Raw genomic sequence first — 16,189 nt, 5'->3', positions numbered from 1 at the left:
CAAATTCAACGATAGCGACAGGGACACAGACAGTCTTACTCTTACATCAATGTAGTTAGTCACCATTGATAGTAAAACCAGGAGTACCATAGAAGTGAGTCTTACCAGAAAAGGAAGTCTTAAATCAGTGGTTCCCAAACTGTTTTGCAGGATGATATTTTTTGTGCATTTTTACAATGTCATTATATAGTATTATCTATTTTTTTGTCTCTAGAACCCATACTCAAATCTACATTCAGTAATGTTTTGAGGGTTTTATTAATACATTTTCTATACTTATTCTATGGTCTGGGTATGTTTTCACCACTCAACCATTTATGCTGGGTCACGACTCAACAGACACTTAAATGGTTGGGTCACGAAGCAAAACATTTGAGAACCACTGTCTTAAATAACTGGAGCGAAACAAAAAATCCTTTGAGTGATTCATGATGTCCAGGTCATGACAGTTGACTTTATTCAACCAGCAATGCTACACAATAAAACAAGTCCTTCAGTGAATCAGCAGCAGTCCAGGCACTGGTGTTTTACAGTTTATGCTGAGGAATGAATGACCTACTGATACTCTATGCACTTACTGTAACTCTTTGTTACTGACTCCGCCTAGCCCTGGCTTCCCTCTCGATGAGGTGAAAGCCTGTGACAGAAGCTAGAGTCCGCCAAATGACACACAACGTCAGTGACACAAGGACGTTGCCAAATAAACTTTGAAGTTATTCTATGACCTGCTTATTCATTTGTCATTGTAAATCAAGATCCACCCCAATTCATATTAAGGCATTTAGTTAAGCCCCAACAGAGATCCATCCGCTCACATAAATTCAATCCCTTATTCCCCATGGATTCTCTCAGACAAGCCCTCCAATAAGAGTTTATATAGCAGCTCAGCAACCATAATACAATAAACATCTGGTTTAAAATAACAGATTATTTTGTTACCTCTGTCAAGGTTTGACACATTACCCAGGAGACAGAATAAACAAACATTCAAATATAAACAATATATTATGTAAAATCTAAATAATAACAATATTAAAATATGCATTACATATACAGTCAATCTATTTCATAATTAGTCTAAATTATGACTGTCAACAACAGATGTGTCTAAGATGGACACTGGAAAACCAGACGTGTGTGTGAATGTGAAGTTTCAACATCCTGATAAGACGGAAAAGGTACAAACCTGTTGGAAACCTGAGAGCAGGAAGTGTGTGTGTGTGTGTCACATAAATGGATCTAACTGACTGATAAAATATTGACAGAACTTTTCTCAAAATGTTTCAGAAGCAGGGTAGAAATAATGATATGGCTAAATTCATTCATTGTGAATAAATCAATTTATTCGGTTATATTGAAATAAGTGAAACTATACTTAATCATTTATCATTGAAATCACTTTGAACAGTATTTAGTACTTCCAAAGCAGATTTCATTCAGTTGAGGAATATCCCAATTTCTGGACAATTTAGCAACATAAATGCAATGTATAATATAGCTCCTATCTGGTTGAAAGGAAATGTATCTAAATCTGAGGGACAAGTAATACCTATTTGCCCCAATACTCCTAGTGAAAGACTGAGATTTGATTTACACACAAGGTGAGCTTCCAGTACAAGTCTATGAACATTCATATCAACAACAGAGAAACAAAACATGAACATGTGAATTGGGATTCTCAGCATGAATATGATTCTCATCCTCAGAACAATTGACATCATCCAGTTCTGATGACATCATTTTAGTTGCAAGGAAGATAAGGAAATATGATGACATCAGATGACTTCATAAAATATTGACATATATTGAAACGTAGAACAAAACAAAAAAACAAAATAATTATTTTTTCTCCCAAAATGTAATGGAAGATGTCTACAGGAAAAGGATCTTAGGTAAATAATGTTTCATGCAAAAACATGAAGGATGAAATGGGAACTTAACACAATTTAATAGTGCATGATCTTATAATGAATGATATGAATATATAAAAATACAACATTCTGGTATATAATCCAGACAAGTGGATTATAAAACTCATTGTTTTGTGTACCAAACAGCAGTAGCTGTAACATTCCATAGTTGACACTAGAGGGCAACCTAGACTTGTACCTAGACCAGCATGCTGTCCATGGCTGTCTATTGTTAATCAGACCAGTAAGAAGTCCTTCTGGCAAAGAAAAATACTCTAAAATAGAAAAATAGTATTAGAGAAATTAAAGACCAACACCATTTTCATATAAACTCAAAGGATTGTTTTTGTTGTTGTTGAGAGGGCAACATTTAGCTATGTCCTGTTGCCTTGTCTTCAGAAGGCTCTGTAGTTCTCATCCACTCACCCCTTGATCCATCTCTCTCCCTCTTGCAGATTGTGATTGACATATGCTGTTTGACACATTGGGTCTTCTCAATTTACAGGTAAAAGTCAGTCTGTCTTTGTGAATGATTAGTCCTTGCCAAGTGGCAGTGTTGCTCATGTGGATGATGATGGTGGTGACACTTCAAAACTAACTGCTGTCCCGTTTGGAGCCTCTGGAGCACCTTTGACAGGAGAGAAAGATAAGTCAGATCAGATCAACATGAATGGACAATAGCTGTAACAAAGGAGGCAAGTATGGTTGTGTCAGAATCACAGATCCCTTACCCTCAGTGTTGTCTGCTGGCTGTGCTTCCTGTCCCGCAGTTTGCACATGCTCAGTCTCCACACTGGGCTCTGCATCTGTCACCTTAAGCCTGGGTTTCCTTGCCACAGGTGGTGGCACCTTGACTGCCACCTCCTTCTGTGTTTCTGTGGACTTGGCTGGATTGGACATAGATGAAAGCTCAGCCACCAGGTTCTTTGTGAGATTTGCCTGGACCTCAGGGGTTGAGAGGGTCTCTATGACAACCTTCTTTGTGCTCTTGGCGAAGATGAAACTGGCGGTAGATGAGGGGATGAAACTGGCGGTAGATGAGGGGAACTTGAGACCTGTTGGTGAAGTTGGGGAGTGCAGGCTGAGATGAGAGGGAGGCCCCTCTTTACTTCTGGTCTCTGTCCTCAAGCGAATGGCCTCCTGCATCCTCATGGTGGCTGAGGCAGGAGGAGACTTACTTGTAGGAGAGGTGACAGTAGATGACTTTGAGGGTAAATTAACAATGCTGGGCTGGAACTTGGTTGTGGTTGAGGTCAGGGCTGCCTCTGGGACAGTGGCTGAGGTTAGGGCTGCCTCTGGGACAGTGGCTGAGGTTAGGGCTGCCTCTGGGACAGTGGCTGAGGTTAGGGCTGCCTCTGGGACAGTGGCTGAGGTTAGGGCTGCCTCTGGGACAGTGGCTGAGGTTAGGGCTGCCTCTGGGACAGTGGCTGTGGAAAGTTGTGAGACAACAGTAGTAGGTGGGGATGTGACAGTGGGAGGGGGAGCTGTCATGATCAGAGACCTTCGAATAGGCTTCTGGGGAGCCTCCCCGTTACTGGGTTGTTTGGCCCTCAAAGTGACCTCTGTATGGTTTTGTCCCTGACTCTGGTCCTTTTTCAGACCCTGGTTACCATTATTGACAGACCTCAGCTTGACCATCTGCAGAAGGGAGGGGGTGACCACAGGAGTGGGGGCCTCCTCTGGGGGAGTGGGAGAACTCTTGCTGAGGGACTTCTCTTGGTTCTGGCACTCAGTGATCCCTGGACTGGGTTGCGGTATTCCCTGGGGTACAGATGAAACTTCTTGAGGTGCAGGTCGGGCAGGGTTTGGAGCACCCACTGTCCCCTCTGAAACAGGGGGCACAGGTTCTGTCATAACCCTCTCCTCACAACCACTGGGTGGTGGGGGAAGAGGGAGGTCAAGCTCATCGCCAGGGGTGGCCAAGTCCATGGGAGGTGGGGGAGGAGGCCAGAAGGATTCCTCAGTGGGATAGACTAGTGGGAGCTCTGGAGCGGGTGTAGAATCTGAGGGGACCCCAAGTATGGTCACTGGCGTGGTCTGTTTGGAAGGGGGAAGGGGAGGATAGTGTGCTGGGGGAGGAGAAGGAGATGGCGAGACGCGTGCTAGAGCAGGGCTAAGCATAGACAACGTGTCCATTTTAAGTTGAGATTCAGTCCTTTTCTCTGTAGCAGGAGTCTGTATTTCTGGCTTTACTTTTCCTAGGCCCCTTCCTGGAGCGACTGAGGCGTTCACTGACTTTTCATTTACCAACCGACTTGCCTGGACCTTCTCTAGTTTACCTATCATCTGACTAACCTTGACCTTCTCTGGTTCAACCACCAACTGACTTCCTTGTACCCTCTCTTGTTCAACTTTCTGTGCCACTTCACTATTCCTTTTCATACCTTCAGAAGGCTCTATTTGAGTCGGTCCTTTATCTCCCACTTCTATAACCACTGAACTCAATCCATCTTTTTCCTGGACCTTTGGACTCTCCTGACCCCTTCCTGACACAGATGTTAGTGCTGCTGGATTACCGGTCTGCTCTTTAGACAGAGGCTCAGTGACCCTCTCTAGCACACCTCCTGCCTCCTGCTCTGGTGCAGACTCCTCACCTCTCCTCTCAGGTGACACATTCTTAACAGAAGCCTCTCTTGATGTGGAAGGAGACTGCATCTGCTGTCGTCGATCCTTTGGGTTCTTTCGCACCACCGTATCCGTGTTGTTGGGGGCCGGGGGACCTAGCAGCAGTTCAAAAGTGCGCTTGTTGTGTGCCCATACCTCCGGGGGAGGAGGAGAGGGGGCACACACTTTGGGTGGGGGAGGGATGTTGAACAGCTCTCTGAGTGCCATGACTGAAGGTGAGGAAGTTACAGTGTCGACTGGAGGGGACGGACGAGGCGTCTTACTGTTGTCAGAGGCCTGTGGCTGAATAACAGGTGATGGGGATGGTGCCTTGGGGAAAATGCTTGCTAATTTGGCCAGGATGCCCCTCTTGTTTCCTGGGGATGAGTTATGGGTCTGTTCGGAGGGGAGGGTGGGCATGCCACCTGGGCTGGGGTAGCCGCTGGAGGGGGAAACAGTCTTCTTCAGGATGTTTTCCTGGGGGGTCTGTTTCTGGGGAGAGAAGCCAGTGGAGCCTGGCTGCTCATTTCTCTCCTCTTCCCTGGCTGCCTGCTGTCGGGTGTTAAAGGAGTTGGTGGTCACAGAGCCCGAGGACTCATCCAGAGAGCTGGTGTCTGCTGTGTATCCAGGGCTACTTTTGTTACTGGAGGGCATGGGAGAAGAGCCGGTCTCCCCAGCACTGACAGCCTTAGCCTCCCCACCACGGACTGGGCTGCTTTGGGGAAGGGCAGCCACCCTGATGTCAGTCAGGTCCCGCGAGCGCCGCTTCATCTTGTCCTTGTGTAAGGAGTAGGAGCGGCTGGGTGGGGCCGGTGCCCTCTTGGACTTCATCACAGATAGGCTCCGGATGAAGGGCCCCTCCTGTTTGCCATCATCCCCTCTGGCTTTCCCCTTGCCTTTGATGGTTGAGGTCCTGGAGGCCTTACTGACAGAGGAGTGGATACTCTCTCTGTCCAGGGCCATTTCCCTGGATGAGCCCTCCCCACCCCCCCCCTGTCTGGTGGTGCTGTTGGAGGAGACGGTGGAGGAGTCAGACACCAGGGTCTCAGAGGACTCAGAGTGGCTCCATCCAGAGCTGTCAGAGAAGTGTGGTGGGTTGTATTGGGAGGTGGAGGACCTGGCAGAGGCGCGGGAGGAGGCTCTGGAGGAGGCAGGGCTGGCCAGCAGCAGTCTGCTCTTACTGACGGTACGGACACTGCTCCGGCTGCGGTTATGGCTAATCTCCACCACGTCGATGGAGGGTGGCAGCACGGCATTGGGGATGATCTTAGACATGTAGGTGGCCTGGGGGGACATGGACATGACGGGACTGGGGGGATGGTGCAGCAGGCCGGACGCCGTGGTCATCCAGGGGACGGCCAGGGAATTGGGCCTCTTCAGGCCGCACAGCTGGGGGCCCATGCGCTGGAGGAGAGCCAGGTCATCCGTGTGACCGGCCCGGGAGGGGAACTTCTGAACCTGGTCCTCACTGACGGGCTGCAGGCCTTTTACAGACTGGAGATATATCCTCACCCCCTCTTGGGAATCAGCTAGGTGAGGCCCATCGATGGTGTGGATGTCCAGGCTCTCCCCGTTATGGAGCCCGTCCTCGTCTATAACCTGCCGAGCTGCCCATGATTCTCTATCCAGCCCTTTAGTGAGGAACAACAGGACAAATCAGAATAAACAGCTACACAAGCAAATACAAGCACAGAAGCTTTTATTAAGGGTGAAATTATCCACAGGTATCTTCACAATGGTCTATTTTGACATTTCAATTAATTTAGAGCATAAATAATGAGTAGCGTACCCAGTTCCCTCTGGATGTGTTGTGGTATCCCCATAACTGTGGTTCTCCTGTGTCTCCTCCTGGCCTTGGCCTTCTCTGGCTTCTTCTCGGACTTCAGGGGCCTGAAGGTTGATGCTGGGGGAACGAGACAAAAAGCAGGAGAAATATTAGGTCAAAATTAACAAAAACCAACAACAGCCGCTTTCACTCCAGTGTTTACTCTAAAACACATTGAAGACAAAGAAAATCAAACAATCACTGGTCGGAAAAGGTTTTATAGTGGTTCCAGTATGAATTGTTTTCTGGTTATGGTCATGTCATGTTACCTTGGCGGGTCAGTCCTGACCGTGAGGACTGTGTGGAGACAGCGGAGCGCGTTGAGACCTGGGACATGGTGTCTAGTATAGTGCTGTCTGACAAAGAGCCTCTCCTCTCTCTGTAACTGTCACTCTCAGTCTCGTCAGGCTGCCGGGTCACTGTCGACTGTAGAAATCACAGAAAATTCCAAAGTAAATGATTAGTATACACTTAATTAAAGCAGCTGTGAATGGTGAATTTATGACGGGACAATGTTAAGTGATTTGATGTAGCACCGTGGATGAAATGTAGAATGGGAAACTTACAGCGATGCTTTGGTCATCCGGGTAATCCACCCCATTATTTGTTTCTGAAATAAAGGTCAAAATATTTAAAATACAGTACCACACAGCAACTTCACCTAAAGCATTAACCTTATCAGGGGTAGGTGTTGGAGTAAGTGTGAGTATTTGGAGGGGCTTTAGTACCTTCTTGCTGCTGAAGTTTGAGTCCCTCCTGGGCCTCAGTGTGCAGGTCCTCCAGGTATTTGGGCCGGCTGCCCTCGATGAACACATTCTCCTGGATGTGTGAAGGGACGTGAGTCCCCTCATCCTCCTGCTTTGGGACTGCTGGGAGGAGAAAGAGATAGAATGTGAGTGGATATATAATCCAAAATAAAGAAACGTGTAAACAAATGCACAATATATTTGACAAAACTACATTGTACCAAGATAATTTGATATTATATCCACAAAAAGAGGAATGTGAACTGATATAAGTCTCTTCTCATCAATCCGGTTCCAAAACAAGTCATCTAATGTTTATATAGATCACTATAAAATGGCTGCTATGTGCAATAAAAATCAAGAGTTGATAAATTGGCCTCAACATTCAAATGGTGTTCATCAACTACAAGTCCCAGCAGGCTTCATTGACATAACCAGCCAGTATATTCCCCAAACAGTCCTACTCTCATATAATACAGAGTAGCAGTGTCATAGGGTTATCATGAGGACAGTAGCAGGATAGTGTCCCTTGAGGACAGCAGTCCTGAACAGATCTAGGATCAGTGAGGTGATAACCAGTTAAGTAATGCAGAGAGTGTGGGGCAGCCGTGGCCATGTGGTAAGCCTGCAATCTTTAGTTAATCAAAGCTGCTGTATATTTAGCCATGTTCTGTACATGTTCTGTGGGGCTAGGAAGACCATGCTGGAATTAGTCCTGTCGACCATGTGCTCCGAGCGATCCCTGCTATAAAGCACCATCTCTGGCTGTTCACCCTGGAAATACACCCTCTTTGACCACTTTTAATTTGATCCTCCTAACAATAACAAGTTCACACAAACTGTAAATTCAGTCAGAATGATTGATGACAAGCTCTCAGTGACAGAGTCACCAAAAAACATTTAGACAACATTTTAACATCATAAGGGGAGATAGTTTAGAATGGCTCTTCAGGGCTTGCCATGCCTCTGTATCACACCAATAGCAAACAGTTTGACACATATTATGACAACAGGTATTCACTAATGAATTCACTCTAACTCATATCAATTGAACCAGTTAACTCACCCTGCCCGTATCTACTAAAGAAGGAACATTCGCTTGACCATAAAACTTCAAGAAAATAATTCAAGGTATGTAGCATAAATGAAAACCCTGTCTGAGAATGTCCAGGACTCAACCCGTGTACTTAACCTATACTGTAACTCACCTTTCCTCTTGAAAAGCAAAGGCACTGGCAGACAAACATTCTGAGTCAAAAGCACCACCATGGCTACTGAGATACCATGGTAATATAATCCCCCTAAATTTAGAAAAACAGATCTTATCCTTAGAGAAATGACAGGAATTCAAAACTATCCCAGTGAGTAGAACTAAAAATGCAGGGTAGATCAACATCCAATACAGACAAAATAATTCAGTGAACTGGGTAGAAAAGATCTTGCTTGATGTTGTTATTATTCCCCAATTCTAGTAGTTCCACTTCCATCACTAGACAATGAGAGCTCAGACACTAATCCCAGCAGCCTAATTCTGCCCATCCCTCACGCAAACACCCCCCTCCTCATACCCCAGGATCCCACTGCTCCTTGTTTGTGAACATGCTGACCCTGGATTGGTCAGAACGTGATTATGACACCGACCATGCTGGGATCAGACACACACAAAGGGAAAGAGGAAAAGTGGTTAGACAGTTGAAGCTCTTATCTGCTTGAAGCAGCCATTTATCATACTGACTAGCTACTGTGCCATTTCTGAAAACTACTCTGGTCTAACTGACAGAGGAGATGAGGAGATCTAGTAATCCTTGAAGAACGAGTTCCCTTTGAAGTCTGACCACAAGGTGGAGAAAAGGAGCTAGAAACGATGAAGGTTTTAGTTATCAAACAAGATCAATCCTGTTGGGAGAGAATACACAATAGAATAAATGTTACACAATGAAATGATGTACCTAATTACTTCTATCTATCAACACGGTCAATGGGATCTAACTGGACTGAGGTAATAAACTGAATACATCATTCCCTGCGATTTACTGCTGGCAAGAATTATGTGGAGAGGCTAATATCTCTTACTACTTTACATCCCTTTAGCAAATCTGCAACTGACGCTCCTTACTTCCCATGGGGCATGTCTGAAGATGTGTACTACTGTAATGTACAAACTTCAATCTCAACCTGGGAAAATGGTCTATTTACCTCCTTGTGCAGTGAGCAAACATGACAAGGAATGTATAACATCTGAGCAAACAGAAAACATTTCCATGTTATCATCATGCTGTATGACTCAGACCTTCACACAGTGCTCCAGGGATTTCACCAGGATGAATGGAACTTTCTTAGGCAACATGAATCACGTGGACCATCAGTGGCTGTCTGTGCTCTACCAGCATATTTTGCATAGATTGGTTGTTTGATTATGATTATAGCAACAAGACATTGTCATTCATGGATAAGCGAGAAATGAGCCCTCTGTAGACCGGGACAAAATAGGAACAAGAGGAGGAAATTGAAAAATGTAAGTACAGCCATGATCACTAATAGATTTACAATATAAATACACCAGTGAAACACAGATAGGAAATAGTAATACCATAAACACACAGACAGACACAGCATTTGGAGGGGGTCTGATGATGTCCCACAGCCTTTTGTTTGTTCCTATTGTAATTCAGTTCATATTAAATCACAGTAGTAACCCATCTGTCACTGGAGTCTAATAGAACACCAGTAGGATTTAAGAGGGAGGCTGATCCTGTGAGCCCCCAAACTGATGTTTACTCCAGGGATTTCAGTGCCAATACCCAATCTAATATGTATGATACCCAACAGCTTAATGCTCTGACATCAAAGATCAGCTTACAGACTCAATGAAATACAAATAACATGTGAGATTGTGTGATATTATGAATGTACACTACATTTGACACATAATTTAATGTAGAGAACAATGCTGAGCATTTAGCTATGTCCCTTTGCATTACAGTTACAGCTCTAGTCCATAATGCAAACTAATGGTACAGTGCCTTCAAAAATAATTCACACCCCTGGACTTTTTCCACATTTTGTTGTGTTACAGTCTGAATTTTAAATGGATTAAATGTAGATTTTGTGTCACTGGCCTACACATAATCCCCCATAATGTAAAAGTGGAATTATGTTTTTAGAAAGATTTTGAAATGAATTACAAATTGAAAGCTGAAACGTCTTGAGTCAATAAGTATTCAACCCCTTTGGTATGCTAAGCCTAAATAAGTTCAGGAGTAAAAGTCACATAATAAGTTGCATGGACTCACTCTGTGTGCAATAAGTGTTGAACATGATTTGTGAATGACTACCTCATCTCTGTACCCCACGCATACAATTATCTGTAAGGTCCCTCAGTGGAGCAGTGAATTTCAAAAGACAAATTCAACCAAAGACCAGCTAGGTGTTCCAATGTCTCGCAAAGAAGGGCCCCTTATTGGTAAATGCTTCTACAAAGTATTGACTCAGTGGTGTGAATATTTATATAAATGAGATATTTCTGTATTTCATTATCAATACATTTGCTAACATTTCTAAAAACATGTTTTCACTCATTATGGGGTATGGTAAGTAGGTGGGAAAAAAATATAATAATATTTCATCCATTTTGAATTCAGGCAGTAACACAACAAAATGTGGAATAAGTCAACTGGTACGAATACTTTCTGAAGGCTAGGTATTAGTCTTTCAGGAATTAAGTCAATGACATGATTATTCAACCAGTAACAGAGTCTATTTAATGAGTCAGATTAGGCGAGAGGGAAATCATCAGAATGAGTTCTCGCCTGTTACCCAGGATCTAGCAGTTATCAAAGTGGCGCTGATACATTCTGACACAGGTAGACTTCATATGGTGCACACAAACACAGCTGACTCTGCCCTAACATGCCTCTCTGTGTTTTGAGAAAGCAATGGACAGACAGACAGACATTCTTTGTTGCTGTGAGTGTTCCATCTGCTGCTGTCTGCCAGCTCCTACAGACTTTTAACCTCTTAAATGTAATGTCCCCATATTTGGGGACCTTATTAGATTGTTTTATTCAATTCAGTCTGCTATGAGAACGGTAGCCCCTATCTGCAAAAGCAGGGTGTCTGCGGAAAGCTGAGTATCTTGGCTATTGATGTATGCCTTAAAACCTTTGGTGTGACTTACTACCATATTTGGCCATACGAATATATAAGAGCAGGCCGAGCCGAGGACCTCATTTCAAGATGGCTACAACCTAAATTCCGGTTAGAGTTGTGGAGAGTAAACAAAATAAAGACGGAATACGTCGATTCACACCGAAAGCCGGGACTCCACAGATCATGATGATGCATAACATGCTGACCAGACCGGACACGTCGCGTGCGTCGCAAAATAAATTTAGAAATCCGTGTTATTCAATTATTGCACCCACACTGCTAGCGCACGTCAACGAGTGTCTACGTTACCAAGGGCTAAAATAGAAGTCATTCCTATTTCTGACGCAGATCGCTCTGCAAGTCCTGCCTCTCCCATCTCCTCGTTGGTTTATAGAAGCAGGTACCCACGTGCCATCTCCTCATTGGTTATACCCACGTGGGTGATTGAAAGACGAACTGTTTTGCCGGTTGTCGTGGTAATACTATGAAAGTTTAGATGCGATCACCATATGAGTTCAACGATGAAAAAGCCTGCGAGGATAGATGACTACAAACGATTCGGTTGGCCGTTTTATGTGTGGATTAATTTGTCGGAGTAGAGGACCTTGTGCAGTTCAGGTAAAATAACAACTCAAAGTTTATATCCCAGGACAAATTAGCTAGCAACAGCAAGCTAGCTAAATAGGACAAATTAGCTAGCAAGTGCAAGCTAACTAGCTAAATTGCCATACATGTTTAATGCTTTTCGACCTGTCCCCAAATTAATGTCATTGGTTCAGAGTTTGTTTTGATATTTTAACCTGCGTGTCTTGATCGCGTTTGGTGTAGGGGTACAAAATAAATTTATGCACAATAGCGCACGCGCGCAGCCGGTTTGGGTTCCGTGTTATTTGTCTGCCTGTGACCTACTGTTATTGATCACCAGCCCCAAGAGTCAAAATGTTTATTTTACACGTTTTCACCAAACAGCTACAAAAAAAATATTACACCTTTATTTAACCAGGTAGGCGAGGTTGAGAACATGTTCTCATTTACAACTGCGACCTGGCCAAGGAAAAGCAAAGCAGTGCGACACAGACAGCAACACAGAGTTACACATGGAATAAACAAACGTACAGTCAATAACACAATAGAAAAAGTCTATATACAGTGAGTGCAAATGGCGTGAGGAGGTAAGGCAATAAATAGGCCATAGTTGCGAAGTAATTACAATTTAGCAAATTAACACTGGAGTGATAGATGTGCAGATGATGATGTGGAAGTAGAAATACTAGTGGCAAAAGAGCAAAAAAGTAAATAAAAACAATATGGGGATGAGGTAAGTTGATAGGATGGGCTATTTACAGATGGGCTGTGTACAGATGCAGCGATTGGTAAGCTGCTCAGATAGCTGATGCTTAAAGTTAGTGAGAGAGATATAAGTCTCCAACTTCAGCGATTTTTGCAATTCGTTCCAGTCATTGGCAGCAGAGAACTGGAAGGAAAGGTGGCCAAAGGGGGTGTTGGCTTTGGGGATGACCAGTGAGATATACTTGCTGAAGCGCGTGCTACGGGTGGGTGTTGTTATGGTGACCAGTGAGCTGAGATAAGGCGGAGCTTTACCTAGCAAAGACTTATAGATGACCTGGAGCCAGTGGGTCTGGCGACGAATATGTAGCAAGGACCAGCCGACGAGAGCATACAGGTCGCAGTGGTGGGTGGTATATGGGGCTTTGATGACAAAACGGATGGCACTGTGATAGACTGCATCCCGTTTTCTGAGTAGAATGTTGGAGGCTATTTTGTAAATGACATCGCCGAAGTCGAGGATCGGTAGGATAGTCAGTTTTACGAGGGTATGTTGTGCAGCGTGAGTGAAGGAGGTTTTGTTGCGAAATAGGAAGCCGACTCTAGATTTAATTTTGGATTGGAGATGTTTAATGTGAGTCTGGAAGGAGAGTTCACAGTCTAACCAGACACCTAGGTATTTTTAGTTGTCCACATATTCTAAGTCAGAACTGTCCAGAGTAGTCATGCTAGTCGGGCGGGCGGGTGGGGGCAGCGATCGGTTGAAAAGCATGCATTTAGTTTTACTAGCATTTAAGAGCAGTTGGAGATCTTACAAGGTAAGCTTCAATTTGGTCTGTGTTTGAGCTATAGCTACATGGAGGTTATGAAATGAATCCTTAGGTTGGTAGGAACAAATCTAGCCTATTACCAATGTTATCTGATGATGTATGACTTAATGGCAACATCGAACGTCCCCCAAGTGACTATATATCTTTGCACATCAAAAATATGACGATGCCCACTTACGCGCCGTAGGCATCCATTACACAGGGGATTGGCTACTATGGCACCTTGACAGTCTTGTAGCCTATGAGATAAGCTTTCCAGGGATATGCAGTTGACTTGGGTGGAACAAAGCAAGGCCTAGAACATTTAATGCGTAATGCGAACTATTGCTACCTGACTCAGAGACGAGACGCACCGAACACGCTACATTGTAAACATATTTCATTGCTTTAGCATAAAAATTGCTTCTCAAGGGGGGAAAATATTCGTAAAACTAAGAATATTGAACAGGAAGCTAAAAAAAAAGGCAGCTATGAATAAGTATACCGACATAGAAGCTTTGATTAAAATACTGGTCGGATTCGGATCATGGCAGAGATTTGGGAAAACAAGTATTTGACACGGCCGATGAAGATTGCTTTCTAGAAGGTTTGGATCCACTTTTAGATCTGTAAGTAAATTATTTTCATGACTTTATATTAGCTAATTTACTATATTAAGTTGTCTGCTTTTTGTGCTTTGGATTTAGTTTACATAGAAATGACTTGTTACGTTAGCCTATGTTATATAATTCCAAAGTAGTTTTTAATTTTTAATTTATTTCACCTTTATTTAACCAGGTAAGCTAGTTGAGAACAAGTTCTCATTTACAACTGCGACCTGGCCAGTTATTGTCTATGTTTCATATTAGTTCATTGTTTGCTGTTCTAAGTTTCACCCTTGTAACTTTGGAGAGGCCACTAAACTCTCGTAGCCATTGTTTATTTGTGGTTCTCACCTCTGCCTTTGTCTCCAAGGTGTTACTGTTTGCATTGTCTCACACAAATCATCAAGGAACCCACCAGGTACAACCCTAAATCCGTAAACATGGGCACCCTAATAGACATTATCCTGACCAACCTGCCCTCCAAATACACCTCTGCTGTCTTCAATCAAGATCTCAGCGATCACTGCCTCATTGCCTGTATCCGCCACGGGTCCGCGGTCAAACGACCACCCCTCATCACTGTCAAACGCTCCCTAAAACACTTCTGCGAGCAGGCCTTTCTAATCGACCTGGCCCGGGTACCCTGGAAGGATATTGACCTCATCCCGTCAGTTGAGGATGCCTGGTCATTCTTTAAATGTTACTTCCTCACCATATTAGACAAGCATGCTCCGTTCAAAAAATGCAGAACCAAGAACAGATATAGCCCTTGGTTCACTCCAGACCTGACTGCCCTCGACCAGCACAAAAACATCCTGTGGCGAACTGCAATAGCATCGAAGAGCCCCCGCGATATGCAACTGTTCAGGGAAGTCAGGAACCAATACACGCAGTCAGTCAGGAAAGCAAAGGCCAGCTTTTTCAAGCAGAAATTTGCATCCTGTAGCTCTAACTCCAAAAAGTTCTGGGATACTGTAAAGTCCATGGAGAACAAGAGCACCTCCTCCCAGCTGCCCACTGCACTGAGGCTAGGTAACACGGTCACCACCGATAAATCCGTGATAATCGAAGACTTCAACAAGCATTTCTCAATGGCTGGCCATGCCTTCCTCCTGGCGACTCCAACCTTGGCCAACAGCCCCGCCCCCCCCGCTGCTACTCGCCCAAGCCTCCCCAGCTTCTCCTTTACCCAAATCCAGATAGCAGATGTTCTGAAAGAGCTGGAAAACCTGGACCCATACAAATCAGCTGGGCTTGACAATCTGGACCCCCTATTTCTGAAACTGTCCGCCGCGATTGTCGCACCCCCTATCACCAGCCTGTTCAACCTCTCCTTCGTATCATCTGAGATCCCCAAGGATTGGAAAGCTGCCGCGGTCATCCCCCTCTTCAAAGGGGGAGACACCCTGGACCCAAACTGTTACAGACCTATATCCATCCTGCCCTGCCTATCTAAGGTCTTCGAAAGCCAAGTCAACAAACAGATCACTGACCATCTCGAATCCCACCGTACCTTCTCCGCTGTGCAATCCGGTTTCCGAGCCGGTCACGGATGCACCTCAGCCACGCTCAAGGTACTAAACGATATCATAACCGCCATCGATAAAAGACATTACTGTGCAGCCGTCTTCATCGACCTGGCCAAGGCTTTCGACTCTGTCAATCACCATATTCTTATCGGCAGACTCAGTAGCCTCGGTTTTTCTAATGACTGCCTTGCCTGGTTCACCAACTACTTTGCAGACAGAGTTCAGTGTGTCAAATCGGAGGGCATGTTGTCCGGTCCTCTGGCAGTCTCTATGGGGGTACCACAGGGTTCAATTCTCGGGCCGACTCTTTTCTCTGTATACATCAATGATGTTGCTCTTCCTGCGGGCGATTCCCTGATCCACCTCTACGCAGACGACACCATTCTATATACTTCCGGCCCTTCCTTGGACACTGTGCTATCTAACCTCCAAACGAGCTTCAATGCCATACAACACTCCTTCCGTGGCCTCCAACTGCTCTTAAACGCTAGTAAAACCAAATGCATGCTTTTCAACCGTTCGCTGCCTGCACCCGCACGCCCGACTAGCATCACCACCCTGGACGGTTCCGACCTAGAATATGTGGACATCTATAAGTACCTAGGTGTCTGGCTAGACTGCAAACTCTCCTTCCAGACTCATATCAAACATCTCCAATCCAAAATCAAATCAAGAATCGGCTTTCTATTCCGCAACAAAGCCTCCTTCACTCACGCCGCCAAACT

At 44.6% G+C, this 16,189-nt stretch overlaps 1 protein-coding gene across 5 annotated transcripts in view; it reads right to left on the bottom strand.

Annotated features, from left to right (window-relative positions):
• Window positions 1–434: 434 nt before the first annotated feature.
• Window positions 435–16,189, bottom strand: part of LOC139553682 (NHS-like protein 3) — a 56,106-nt gene continuing 40,351 nt past the window's right edge. For 4 of the 5 annotated variants that reach the window (XM_071366268.1, XM_071366271.1, XM_071366269.1 and 1 more), the window contains 6 exons: window positions 7,068–7,208; window positions 6,906–6,949; window positions 6,609–6,765; window positions 6,304–6,417; window positions 2,642–6,145; window positions 435–2,538 (listed from right to left, as the gene is read on the bottom strand). In XM_071366268.1, the coding sequence (XP_071222369.1) occupies window positions 2,471–2,538; window positions 2,642–6,145; window positions 6,304–6,417; window positions 6,609–6,765; window positions 6,906–6,949; window positions 7,068–7,208 (4,028 nt within the window). In that variant the 3' untranslated portion in view covers window positions 435–2,470. Of the gene's footprint in view, window positions 2,539–2,641; window positions 6,146–6,303; window positions 6,418–6,608; window positions 6,766–6,905; window positions 6,950–7,067; window positions 7,209–8,293; window positions 12,882–16,189 lie in introns of those variants that run through there. The other variant, XM_071366272.1, reaches the window with a different exon arrangement.

The sequence above is a fragment of the Salvelinus alpinus genome, chromosome 25, assembly GCF_045679555.1.
Source record: "Salvelinus alpinus chromosome 25, SLU_Salpinus.1, whole genome shotgun sequence".
In the NCBI taxonomy this organism is placed as follows: domain Eukaryota; kingdom Metazoa; phylum Chordata; class Actinopteri; order Salmoniformes; family Salmonidae; genus Salvelinus; species Salvelinus alpinus.
This window is presented reverse-complemented; position numbering and strand designations above follow the sequence as displayed.